The sequence below is a fragment of the Clupea harengus genome, chromosome 15 (assembly GCF_900700415.2).
Source record: "Clupea harengus chromosome 15, Ch_v2.0.2, whole genome shotgun sequence".
NCBI lineage: Eukaryota > Metazoa > Chordata > Actinopteri > Clupeiformes > Clupeidae > Clupea > Clupea harengus.
Genome location: NC_045166.1, coordinates 22744264 through 22758454, shown reverse-complemented (window position 1 = coordinate 22758454; position 14191 = coordinate 22744264). Strand labels below are relative to the sequence as shown.

The 14191-nt window shown below is 45.9% G+C and overlaps 1 protein-coding gene across 2 annotated transcripts in view; it reads left to right on the top strand.

Annotated features, from left to right (window-relative positions):
- Positions 1–14191, top strand: part of tbc1d32 (TBC1 domain family, member 32) — a 67337-nt gene that overhangs the window by 26789 nt on the left and 26357 nt on the right. For both annotated transcript variants that reach the window (XM_031582077.2, XM_031582076.2), the window contains exons 24-29: positions 3664–3786; positions 4889–4997; positions 6348–6441; positions 7784–7909; positions 9672–9755; positions 12447–12519. In XM_031582077.2, coding sequence (XP_031437937.1) covers positions 3664–3786; positions 4889–4997; positions 6348–6441; positions 7784–7909; positions 9672–9755; positions 12447–12519 — 609 coding nt within the window. The remainder of the gene's footprint in view (positions 1–3663; positions 3787–4888; positions 4998–6347; positions 6442–7783; positions 7910–9671; positions 9756–12446; positions 12520–14191) is intronic.

Below are 14191 nucleotides of genomic sequence, written 5' to 3'. Positions count from 1 at the left end.
AGACAGACAGACAGACAGACAGACAGACAGACAGACAGACAGACAGACAGACAGACAGACAGACAGACAGACAGACAGACAGACAGACAGGCAACCTAAGTAGAGTAATGTTTTAGCATTCCTCTGTGGTTCTCGTTGCACCTGTTCATTGTTATCCATCCCCCCCCCCCCCCTCTCCTCCTCATCACGCTCTCTCTCTCCTGACGCAACCGCATTACAATGAAGCGCAGTGAGCATGCTCAGCCGCGGATGATGAGAGAGGGGACTGTGGAGGTTGGAGTGGGGTGGTGGGGGTGGGTGTCACTGAGGATGAGGATGATGGAGTAGGAGAAGCCGGCTTTGTAAAGGTCGCGAGTCGAAGGCCGTTCATCGCTCACACGTGTCGTTTCGCTGACAGCAGGTGCCTGTCAAACCAGGGAGCGTCAGCAACAACAGTGAGCCTGTACCCTGGGTGGAGAGACACACACACACACACACACACACACACACACACACACACACACTCACACTCACACTCACACACACACACAGACAGACACACACACACACAGACACACACTCACACTCACACTCACACACACACAGACACTCATACTCCATAAAAACACACATACACACACATTATTCCTCACACTCTGTAGACTTTGTTCTGTTAATGTATGAAGAGTTCTTTGTCTTTTAGTGTCAAATACTTTTTGGGGGTCACACATGGACAATGGACACACAACATTGTATAAATAGCTATGTATTTTAACTGCGGCGGGGGGGGGTACAATTCTAGGCCTAGCCTGGGTTGGTGATGAAATAAAATGGTGCACCGTGTGCTGCAGGGTAGCGTACAACGGTATGTTCTGTCAGATATTTGTCAGTGTTTGTACAGCCTGCCAGTTGAGACAGATGGGTAGAGTTTGTGCTTCCAGTCACACCTTTAGCACAGGGCCAAACAGAGGTCAACTCCATCAGACACACAGAAACAGACGCAGGAGGTGAGAGATGAGAAAGGAGGTGCTGGAGGTGCTGACTGAAGCCAGGCCTGGTGTGGGGTGTATTTGTCTGTGTCAGATGGTATGGCATGTGTTTGCTGGGGGTAAGGTATGAGTTTTTATCATGTGTAGAGCAGACTATGATGTGGTTTGTATGGGTGCGCTTAGTGTGGTGTTTGTGTTATGTTTTTCATGTTTGTGTGTGTGTGTGTGTGTGTGTGTGTGTGTTGGTGGGGGTGCATGCGTGGGGATGTTGACAGAAATGGTTACTGGTGGTGAATGCATGTTTGAAGTGTGTGTGTGTGTGTGTGTGTGTGTGTGTGTGTGTGTGTGTGTGTGTGTGTGTGTGTGTGTGTGTGTGTGTGTGTGTGTGTGTGTGTGTGTGTGTGAGAGCAGTAGGCAGATAAAAGAGCCCCTCTGGGAGAGGCTCACGCCACCACAGTATGCTAAATGGATCCATTAGAAAGTCATGCACACACAAAACACTCATGCATAATTTATGGTCATCACCAAACAACCCACCCCACACACACCTGACACCTGCCAAGCCTGCTACCTCCGTCAGAATTGTTCAATGACTTGAGATGCCTGGTGTTGTCATCATTACCACTATGCTGTGCCACCTTCTTATTCGGTACAGTTGATAATTCATTGACAGTAAGGTGGTGGTGAAAGGCAGTAACACGCTGGGGAAATATTTTCTCTGCAGGCCTGATCAATCACATGCATCATCAAAGGAAGGAGTTCTAATAGTAATCCATGTCATTTAGCAAGCACTCTTATTGTTTCGTAACCTGCACGGACAGCTACGCATTTTCTTCACACACACACACATACACATACACACGTTCACACACACACACACACACACACACATATACATGTATCAGGAAGACGATGACTGAACAACGGCTGTCTCATCATTACCTGAAATTGTTGTTGTTGTTGAAACATCACAGCTCTTCACCTCATCCATCTTGGCCTGCCTTGATATTTCTTTGCTTCTCTCGCCTCAGCATTGGCTGTGTTTACAGTGTCTGTGTGTGAAGTGTGTGCCTGTGGCCTCCTCTTGTGGAAATGAAAGTGGTGCTGTCTCACTGGTTGTCGGCGTTTGCAAATTACCTCGGTCACAGGCTAGAACTGCGGGCCACAGTTAAAGTGGATTAGCTCTGCATCGCTTGTGTACAGGCCTGGCAAGAGCATCCTCTTGTGAATTGCATACATCTTTCTTCTCTCACTCTCTGTCTCTCTCTTCCCCTCGCACGTGCTCTCTCCCTCTCTCTCTCTCTCCCTCTCTCGTCCACTATACAAACAAATCATTGCTGTCACACAGTGGTGCAGTCTGTTCTTTAAAGAGTGAGGTCTGGTAAGTCACTGTTTCTAGAGCATTTGTAGCAGCTCACCTTAGCCCCTCTACAAGCCTGCTCTGTGCCAGTGGCTGTTCTTGCGTCTTGTAATGATCCGTTTCAAATGTAACTGTAGTGGTCGTCACGGCGCAGCTCCGCCGTGGGCCTCTCTGCCGTGCTCCACACAAAAACAGCTCAGTGCCGAGCACATAGCCACCTCCAGAGCTTCTGTGTCCTGTCTAAATGGATCAGTCTGCAGTCATTTTAGTCCTCAGTGCGCAGCTCCACCGTGAGGCCTGTCTGTCACTGCCATGTGTTCATTCTGTAAAGATGAAACTGCCTGGCTGCAGTAAGCACCATTATGATGCTCTGGCGCTGCGTCTGTGTCCTGAAACGCGTCCCCATCATCCAACCATTTTAATCAGGAAGGAGATGGTGGTCGGCCAGTGTGGAGCTCTTGGCATGTCATAGCTGTCAGTTTGTAGTGCCTTCTGAGTGTCTGAGGCAGGTAGGTTAGTTAGTAGGGCTCTGGTACCTAAATGCTCAAGGATTCTTAGATTAGTTACAAACTACTTTCATTTGGAAATAATAATCCTAATTCTCTTGGTTGAAAGGTGTCTACCTCCAAGGAAAAAGAGTCAGTTTATACTGAAACAGCTAAGTATCAGAAGAAAAGTGGACGTAGTATTGAATTAACATTTGACTTGAGTGGTACTGATGGCACAGACCAAAAGGAAAAGAAGGAAATCATGACAGTCATTCTCATTATTCATCTATTTCAAGTTCTGACAGCACTGTCTAGCAAATCTAAGACTCCAGCTTTGTCTGCAGAAAGATAATTGAATGTCAAAGTTGCACCAGATGGTTTTCTTGTTCTGACTGCAAAAGCGGTTTTGTGTGCATAAATGAACAACACGAGCCTGGCAAAGAAATGGAAAAGCAATTGATCAAATCAACCATCTGTCCACTCAAAAATCAGTGATTAAATTTCACATTGTGATTCAGAGCTTTCCTGTATTTGTTTACATCTGTGCTGTTGTGATAGATTCAAAGGTCATGGTCTGAAAAAAAAGTCTCAGTAGATAGTATTTACTTCTTCCACCCAGCGGAAAGCCTGTTCAGCTATGCACATGGACAAGTGAATGTCACCTTTTGACTGGAAAGTAGTGGTCCCAATACTGACTGGACCCAAAGGCAATTTTTTGACACTGGATGCTCTTGCCTGAGGCTGTCTTCTCTTCTCCCGTGTGTGTGTGTGTGTGTTGTGTGTGTTGTGTGTGTGTGTGTGTGTGTGTGTGTGTGTTGTGTGTGTGTGTGTGTGTGTGTTTTGCCAGGCTGCTAAGTGTGATGTGTTGTAGCCTGGACACACTGCTGCTGCTGGAGGCTCAGTACCGGCTGAGTGACATGCTGCTGCAGGGCCAGAGGGACAACGTGACAGACCCCACTACTGGGGAAGGGTGAGTCACAGCACACACACACACTCTCTCTCTCTCTCTCTCCGTCTCTCTCTCTCTTTCTCACACACACGCACACCTTCCCTGCTTTAGTACTTAATCCTATTCCCCTGTCTCACTACCTTATTTTGTTTCCTCATGGCTTTTCTAAGCTGTCTCTCTGCTTGTCTGTCTCTGTCTGTCTGACTGTCTCTGTCTGTCCGTCTGTCTGTCTCTGTCTGTCTGTCTCTCTGCTTGTCTGTTTGTCTCTCTGTCTGTCTGTCTGTCTCTGTGCTTGTCTGTCTGTCTGTCTGTCTGTCTGTCTGTCTGTCTCTCTCTGCTTGTCTGTCTGTCTCTGTCTGTCTGACTGTCTCGTTTGCATGTCATCATTTTAGAGTGACTCTTTGGCAGTGAGACGTTATCAGCTAGAGGGGGGGGAAGAGGGAGAGCGAGAGAAGGAGAGTGCTAAGTTAAAAGCATTGCATCTCTGATTATCAGCTACAGTGTCTACCGTGACAAGAAATGAATCTTCAGGTGTATTGAAGTGCAGTAGTGATGTCATTTAGACAGCCTGTCAGTGAGGGAATGGATGGGATTCAGTTAAGAGTAGGGAGTGCCTCAGTGTGTGTGTGTGTGTGGCAGACCAGTGTGTGTGTGTGTGTGTGTGTGTGTGTGTGTGTGTGTGTGTGTGTGTGTGTGTCAGACCTGTGTGTGTGTGTGTGTGTGTGTGTGTGTGTGTGTGGCAGACCAGTGTGTGTGTGTGTGTGTGTGTGTGTGTGTGTGTGGCAGACCTGTGTGTGTGTGTGTGTGTGTGTGTGTGTGTGTGTGTGTGTGTGTGTGTGTGTGTGTGTGTGTGTGTGTGTGTGTGTGTGAAAGAGTGTGTGTGTGTGTGTGTGTGTGAAAGAGTGTTTCCATTTGAGCATAGGTTTTAGAACTTAAAAGACAATCAGGTGTAATTTAGATAATCTCTAAACATGGACAGCAGTGGTTAGAGTGATGGTCTGCCTAAACCATATAGCCACGTTATTACTATGTTCGACTCCCAGTACTGCAGCCACCCGTCTGTGTGTGTGTGAGGTCTGGGCTCGGCCTGAGGCCTTGTCCTGTGTCTTGTGTCTTCATTCAGGGAGTTCATCATCGACGGGCTGTCTGTGGAGCGGAACCACGCCCTGGTGAGGATGAGTGTGATCGGGGGTCCTTCAGAACGGAGATTACCACCCCGGGCCCTTCTGAAGGTGTGTGTGTGTGTGTGTGTGTGTGTGTGTGTGCGTGCGCGCGCACACTCATGTGTTTGTGGTCACTCACTCCAGTGAAACGTCAACACAGGTTAATGTCTGCATTAGCTTGCTCACGTATCTATGTGTACACCACTTAGTGTCTCTGTTTACCTGAAAGAGCCTGCTTGTGTGGGCTTTTTGCTTCAGTGCACATGTTATTGTGTGAATTTGCTTGTGTGATTGTTTTGTGTGTGTGTGCTTGCATGCGTGTGTGTGTGTGTGTGTGTGTGTGTGTGTGTGTGTGTGTGTGTGTGTGTGTGTGCGCTTGTGAGTGTGAGTGTGTGTGTGAAAGGGAGAGAGATAAAGACAGAGAAGGGGAGATAAAAGTACAGAAGGAGATTGCGTGTGTGTGTGTGTGTGTATACTGTACCTTTGTACCTCTGTGGTATTCCCAGCCTGTCCTCTGGAGAGCTCAGGCAGCTTTGTGACACTCCACTGATCTCAGATCAGTAGACACGCTCTCCTGCCGCTTAACACAGTGTCTGATTAGAGCATGTGTCTGTGGCAGAGGGGCCGACCCTCCCCACTGAAGAGAAAAGGTTCCTTTCACACCTCATGCTGTCTACTGGGGGGAAAGCAGTCAGCTCACAGCTCCTCTGTCCCCTTACATCTTCATCAAGTGCCTGTATCAGTGCACACTGCATTCTCTCCAGCTCGTCACATAGACAAGATGAGAGTTGACGAAGTGGAGAACTGTGAACTAATGACTGACGTGCATAATGGTTTATGGGGTTTTTTTTCACTCTTAATCCTGAGTATTGTGTTGTTTTTGTTAGTGGTGTTTTTTTTTTTTGTTTTTTTGGTAATGCAAATACTTATGGTACCCTGCAATCATTGTAGACAGAGAAATTGGTATGGGGTTAGCTGTTCTGGTGTCATGCTCCAGCTGTGGTTATTCATATTAGTGTGTGTGTGTGTGTGTGTGTGTGTGTGTGTGTGTGTGTGTGTGTGTGTGTGTGTTGCCTCTATGTGTGTGTGTGTGTGTGTGTGTGTGTGTGTGTGTGTGTGTGCATGTGTGTTTCTTTATGAGGTTTCACCCTCAACATTAATCCCAGACATATCCTGGCAACGTATTCTGTACTTGATGCCAGTGAAATGTAGATGATGTATACAGTATTATTCACAGAAAGCTTTGGCCAGGCTGCAACCCTGAACACAGAGATATGCTGAGGGCAATGATTCAAATTGCTAATGTCTAGTCTGTTTTGGGGGGAATTTCTGTCAATATCTATCCATCTATGACATTTATTGGCATTTAGATGTTTTTCTAACCACATTCAGGTGACTCAGTGCCCTTGTTGTTTGCAGGGGAATGATCCGTACCCTTGGCCCATGTTTTGCTCCTACCCCGTGCCCAGGCATTACATCCTCGACGGACCAAAGACCTCCAGAGGCAGGCAGGGTAAGGAAGGAACTTTGGTGCTTATGCATGAAATCAGGTTTGAACTTTATATGGTTTACCCCCTGCCACCCAGCTACCCCCACAGACACAAGGGTTTGTGTGTTTGAGTGTCATCCCCAGTAATGTTTATATTTTGTCCACATCGTCTGTACCCTTGTGACATGTATGCTACTTGTAGATCACACCCATTTTCTCGGCACCCTCTCCCTTACAGGTACTTCCCTGTCTATCATACAGAGATACTCAAACTCATGCACACATGAACACTTGAGTATTGATCTCAGGTGTTTTGATATCTTAGCCATTACATCACATAACATCTATTTCAAGATATTGAGTACTTCAGCAGGTGCATGGCAAACACCCACTGTGATAGACAGCTACTGACTCGAAGGGGAGCTAGGCCTATGTTGCAGCCAGTGCACTGTGTAATTACTGGAAAAGACCTGTACTGGGGGAGGGGGAGGGGTTTATGCGACTTTATTTACCGAGCCATACAGTAGCTGGAAACCTCACAAGGTTCAACTCCCTTCAGACTTTGCTGTCAATGGGTGTAAATGATGCAATAATTGAGTGCAAGAATAGTTTAACCTGTTTTGTGTAGTGATTCCCTTCCTTCGGAATTATTTATTGACTTGTGAACACAGTCAGAGGAGCCGCACAAATAGTAACAAAGTGAAAATCAAACTGATGTCTGTAACTGTTGAATAAAGTTTCTTGGTTTGATTGATATCTGGGAGTATCTGTGATTTAAAAACCTTAGATGGGTTCAGTGGTGTTGTTTGCTCTGATGTACAGTTTGCAGAAGCGGTGAAGGTCTGAAAATGGAGACCAAAAATGGCGACCTAAGGAGATAGCACTAGTCCTTAAATGACTTTGATATGTCATCCATATGAACATTTTGTCGGTGTACTGAATCTCATACCGTAGTCCATAACTGAATGTTGAGAGGCAAGGATTGCTTAGACCTTTTAATCTTAGTGTATCCCTTGGGCTATGCTTTCAAATGATTGTATTTACAAGTTGGCAAAAGTCCTGGATTTGTCTCGCTTGAGGCATCCTTTTGTGAGGAATGCTCCATATGGAACTGCTCAGAAAGAACTCGGTTAAGTCAGCGTTATTTACTTATTCATTTGCGTTGTCTGTGTACATCAGGGAACCCACGTCCCAGTCATTCATTAACACTAAAAGTATATTTATGTCTGGGATCTTGCCCCACTGTGCATGCATGGCATTTAATCTCTAGTAAAACATAATGTCTGTAATAAATGCGAGTGTGTGTGTGTGTGTGTGTGTGTGTGTGTGTGTGTGCGTTTGCGTGTGCGTGTGTGTGCGCATGCAGAATCTGAGCTTAGTGCCTTCCTGGCCTCCTCGAAGGATGCCCAGCTTGATGACAGCTGGATGGACAGCTGCAGGAGACTGTACTGCAAAGTCATGACCACCAAGGCCAGCATCATCACTGGAAACGGTAGGGCTTTGTCTCTGTGTCTGTCTCTGCTGCAGAAAATTACACACAAAACTTTCTCTCTAACCTCACTGAAGTATATTCATTGTTCATTTTTTTTTTTATATATATATATATTTCAGTATAATTAGTTGTGATTTAGCCTCCTTCATTTAGACTCACACAGTGAGTGTGGAATGTTCTTAGTGGGAGATATGTATGTGCTGTCATTTCAGCTCATTAGAAACGTGTCACTTTGTAATGGAATAACATTGTGTGGGTGTGGGTGTGTCTGTCTGTGTGTGTGTGTGTGTGTGTGCTTGCACGTGTCTGTGTGTGTGTGAAGCTAAGTGGAAGCGGGAATTAATAGGACCACCTGCGCGTATAAAGTATAGCTCTGCTCTCATTCACATTTACATTTGAATGTCAACAGTTGAATTAATTAGAGAGACTGGGGAAATGAGACAAAGACAGATGTATGTCCCTACTGTACGTCCCTACAAACTTGGATGGCTTATAGGAACAACAAACTTTTGTGTCGCTTCTGTGACATTTCAAAGCCCATTAAGTGTGTGTCAGACTCATGGCTAATGTACGATCTGTGTCTGAACTCCCCGGGAACAAATGGTCCGATCCATTTCTCAGCAGATGAAATGACAGGCCCCACACAGGGCGTGACGCTTCCCTCCAACAACAAGAGGAGGCAGGGGTCTCTCTGTGTGCCCGTCGGCAGCCTGTTCACACCAGGGGAAGAGGGCAGATCTTCACCCGCTAGAGCCAGCTTTTCATCACTGACATTTACAATGTGCCCTACACATACTGAAAAGAATACATTTACAATGTGCCCTTCACATACTGAAAAGAATACGTTTTAGCTGTCTTATCTTAGCTCAGATGCCAGCTATTCATCACTGAAATTGACATCATGCTGAGAATTATTTGAAAGAGACGTCTTTACCCAGCATGTCTTAATGTTGACACTAGTTTTTGATCACTTGGGAGATTTTAAAAGGTTAACCGGAAATGTAGTTTTCCCGCACAGCTCTTTCAAAGATGTGGGGATAAGAACATTTTATAAAGTCAACTTTTTACAACCTAATGAGTACTCACCTTGCTTCCACAGTGATAATATTCAAGCATAAAGAGCCTCGTCTCTGCTGTGACACCAGCTTTTCACCAGCGAGGCAATATGATCACATATTGAAATTACATTCAAAGAGATCACAAGTCTTTGCCTGTCTCCTTGTGTGACTGAAGGCATCTCTGTTTAAGATTTTTTTTTTGGTACAACCATAGATGATTAGCTGCTATTCATTTACAGTGGGAAAGCCATGAGGTGTTCGCATACCCATCCCTCCGTCAATGATCCATTTAATTCATCCAAACCCATCAGTTAACTATATGGCTTGTCAAAAGGGCTTTATGTTGCTCAGGCATAAGCGATTGAGATTTCCATATTTTATTTTTCATTTTTTCCAGATGTTATTTTGTAAATGCATCAAAGAGGGTAGTTGATTAAAATTGTGCCTTTTCAAATCAGGGGCTCAGTCTTTTAGCTCAGTCGCTCTTTTCTTTATGTGAATAGTATGGCTGATTACCCTTAATCCGCTGATGGCTGAGGTTTGTGTCTCTCTCTCTCTCTCTCTCTCTCTCTCTCTCTCTCTCTCTCTCTCTCTCTCCTCTCTCTCTCTCTCTCTCGTTCTCTCTCTCTCTCTCTCTGTGTGTGTGTCTGAGAGAAAGAAAGAGACCTTCACATAACCTCTTCCTCTTGTGGTTTCATCCTCAGTTCTGTGTGACCTGCTGGAGAAAGCTGTGCTGCATCTCTCCTCCTCGCCTGCTGAATGCTTCTTCCCCGCTGCGGAGCCGAGCGGTCAGTATGAAACGGAACCCTCCGTCTGTATGACCTCACCTACACTGACCGCGCTCATTCTCCTCTCACTAACAATCCTGATGATACTTTGGATGGCTGACATTTAAGTTGAGATGTAGCTCTCCGTTCAGAAGCTGTGGTTGCTGCACAGTCATCTAAAGGGTAACACAAGGTCAAGACTATACTGTTTACGTCTGCGTTTGCTCCATTCATTCCCTATTCGCTAACCTACCTTACAGTGTTCAGTGGGCCTACCTTATTTAAATCACCGTCAAAAGTTGTACAGGACACAAACTAGCAGTTTATCAGAATTTTGTGTTGAGTAATCATAAAGTAAACTTCATTCAAGACTTATTTCTACAAATGCAGCTGCAGTTGGTACAGACATAAACTTGCGATGTGCTGTCTCCATGCTGTCCCCAAATATGTACCCAACACATATCAGGATAGTTTTTTAGTTAATTCCATCCTCGAAAGTTGTACCGATTCTCTCTTGCGACATGGAAAGCTTGCTGTTGTGTCTGTTAAACTTCCAGGAAGCCCAAACCAGACACTGTTGGCACTATTGACTGTTGATGTTTTTATACAAGTGGGAATCGGTAAACGCTTCAATTTTTTTGGGCTTCATTTCTAGATTCCATTGATATCCCCTTGGACTTCAGTGAATTATTTTGTGCTCTTTAATCTAACCGTACACACCCTCAAACACATCTATGTACACACACACACACACACACACACACACACACACACACACACACACACATATACATTCACGCGCACATGTGCACCACAACTCCACAGTGTGTGTGAAAAACCGGCCCTAGCACACACCACACTGAACTCCAACTGTTAAAATGTTGTTCAAATGATGTTATTCATCACAAGGGCCTGCGTATTTATTCTCTCTACATGCCCCCACGGAAACAAAAGAGGCCTGTGTTGCCATGTCCAGGGCAAGCTAAGAAGCTTTGGAGAGTGATGGACGGGCTAGCCAGGGGGGGGGGGGGGACCCTGTACTCCAGGGGGGTTTGGGCTCTCCTGATGCCTGGATCAATAATGTATGATCAATAGGCACAGACACACACACACACACATACATACACACACACACATTTGTTTTCTTTTAAATGTGGCTTTGGGTTTGTGAGTCATATAGCCATGCCCATCTCTCACTCTCCTGACGTGTCTCCCCCTGAAGGTGTGTGTTTCTCTCCTGGACATATTTTTCGAAGGCGTCAGGGCCAGAGCTATTCAACTCTCCACCTCTCTCTCTCTCTCTTTCTCCACCTCTCTCTCTCCACCCCCCTCTCTCTCTCTGACTCTCTGGTCTGGTCCCTCTGTCTGGTTTTGGGAACTGGGGGATAATGTCTTGCTCCATCGTTTAATAAGTGCCCTCTGAGAACTAAGTGGAAAATGAAGTGGGAGGTCTGTTTAATACAGTATAATAACTTTTGTATTGGGGTCAACTAAGTCAGCCATTTGGAAGAACTAAATCTTTGGGGTGGGCTCAGTATATCCTGTAGAGGTTTTAAAGGGGATAGGGTCACATTAAGATGGAATAAGCATATTATATCTTGGTTAAGGATGTTATGTCTTTTTCAAGTGTCGGGAGGTTGTCGTGGGATTATTTTTAAAGCGTAATGGGGAGAAATGGGAGGGGTTTGAAGACTTTTGTTATCGTTAATGTGATGGTGTAAGCCTTGTTAATTTAGCTTCCTAACGTTGTATGTGTTTTATTAGTGTAATTATGTAAGAAACTTAGACCAAGGTCTAATAAATAAGTGTTAAACCTCTCACTCTCCCACATTCACTCTCTTTCTCTTGATTGTCTCTGACTTTTAAGCTCTCTCCCTCCCCATTACTCACTCAAATTCAAACCTTTACTCTCTCTTGTTCTCTCCATTTCTCTCTCCATCACTCTGTCTCTCTCTCTCTCCTTTCTCTCTTTCTGCTGAGGGGAATTAACCCCAGGTTCAAAGTGATTCCCTTTCCTTACCTGGCCATTTGTCATGTCTAACCCCCCTGCTATCAAACACACACACATACACACGTACACGTACACACACACACACACACACACACACACACACACACACACACACACACACACTCACACACACACTCGTACCTGTCAAGAGAATGAGATTGTGAGATACAGGGAGGTAAACAGAGAGAAGGGTGGTGTGAGAATGAGAGCCCATTTGTCTAAATTACATTATAATTGCCGTCATGACATTATTCCAATATTAATGCAGTCAGAGTTGGCTGTGTGATAACCCTCACACACACACACACATACACACACACACACACACACACACACACACACACACTTACACTCACACACACACACACACACCCTCCGCCTTAGTCGATCAAGGACGTTTTCTCCATTAAGGCGGGCGATGGCAGCCTGATGGGCACAGATGGCCGTCTGGTCTCCATTAGGAGCTCCAGTTCAGCAGGCAGCACTGGGAGCCTGGAAGCTTCACAGGAGTTTCAGCAGCAGCTGCAGGATCACACTGACCACCGATGGCAGCCATGCAGACTGGCAGCGAGCTTGTGGAAAAAGTCTCTGGTTAACATTAACACTACTGGACCTCTCCTCCCTCTGTTTCACCCCCTCCATTTCTCCACCTCTCCCCCTATCCTCCTTGTTGTCCTCCTCTGCTCCTGGCTTTCCTGCAGGGCTGGAGGGCAGTGGTGACGTGAGCTGTGACCTGTCTCCTGTGGAACAGCTGGGGATGAGAACCACCCTCAGGTGCAGCATCCTTTCTATTCACTCACAGACGCTCAGACACGCTCACAGACGCTCAGCCACGCTCAGACACGCTCAGCCACGCTCACAGACGCTCAGACACTCTCAGCCACGCTCACAGACGCTCAGACACTCTCAGACACACTCACAGACACTCAGACACTTTCAGACGCTCAGACACTCTCAGACACGCTCACAGACGCTCAGCCACGCTCACAGACGCTCAGACACTCTCAGACACGCTCACAGACACTCAGCCACGCTCACAGACACTCAGCCACGCTCACAGACGCTCAGAGACGCTCAGAGACTCTCAGACCAGCTACACAGTGATGTCACAGACACTCACACACACACTAACAGATGCTCATCGACACAGACGCTGAGAGACACTCACAGACTCTCAGACAATCAGATGCTCACAGACACTCCGAGACGATCAGAGACACTTGATGACACTCACAGACGCTCAGTTTTATCCTGCTGCTGCTACTGCTACTAGAGTCTGTTCCACACACAAACAAGCTTTACCTGCCTCAAGAAAGACAGACATTTCAATTCTGTGTCCTCTCTTACAGAAAGGGATTACCTGTAGGATCGTTTTGGAGGGAGTGTTGTGGTGTGGGAAGAGTTTCATTTAAACTGTACCTGCCTCCAGCATGACATTTCAATTCTGTGTGTAGTCTTGTTTAAAGGGATTTGATAATAGAAGAGAAAGATGTTGTACCTGCGATATTGTTTTTGTGAGAGCTGGGTATTGGCTGCAAGGCAGCAATCACACTGGCAACAACAAAATGGCCGTCTGGTGGGCAGCACCCGGTTGGGTTCAGTGGCATCTGGTTCTCATATGATGTTGTCAACAGCCTTCTAGTTCTCTCTTAGAGCGTTATTGCTTTGATTAGTCAGAATGACTGAAGTGTAACCCCATCTTGCTGAACATTACTTTACAAAACCATGTTTTTACAACCGTGTTCTTCTCACACCATGCACCGTAGATACTGATTGACTTTGGGTAAATAGATTTGGGTGTGTTGCCTTACTAAACACAAAGTCTTGTTTGCTGTCAATGAAGACTGTCATCCTGTGCCATGAGACATCCTGAGATGAGTCCACATAGGCAGCTGTGAGACGAGCAAACATTTTACTGAGTTACTTTGCAAAAGTAAAAGTTGGTTCTTCACAGTATGTCACAGGCTTCAGTCTTCAGTAGTGTGCTAGACTGTAAGATCCTAGGAATCAATTAACACTTGAACAATTTCAAAGTTTAGGGGCTTTATTCACTAACAAAGATGTTGAGTCGAAAGGTCTCTGTGTCCATTTCTATAAAATAAAGAGATAAAAACTTCAAGTATATAGACCCTTGCGAGCACAGGAACTTTGTGATGTAAATTGACACCCAGGATTCCCATTAGCAAAACAGAACACTGTTCTTCCTCTGTCGTCTGCCGAGAACCTCCGTGTCATCGTCCTCCTAGCGTGTCATCTCAGCAGCCTCTCTCCGATAACACCAAATTAAGGGACACATCAGAGAGGCGCTTCATAATCCTCTACTGCCTCTTGCTGCTCAGCACCAAACCAAAGACAATGGCTAAGCCCCCCACCGTGAACCCAATTAGACTGTGCCCACGAGCGCACCCGGGAAAGGGGCCGCTTATCGAGGCCAGGCACGCTTCGG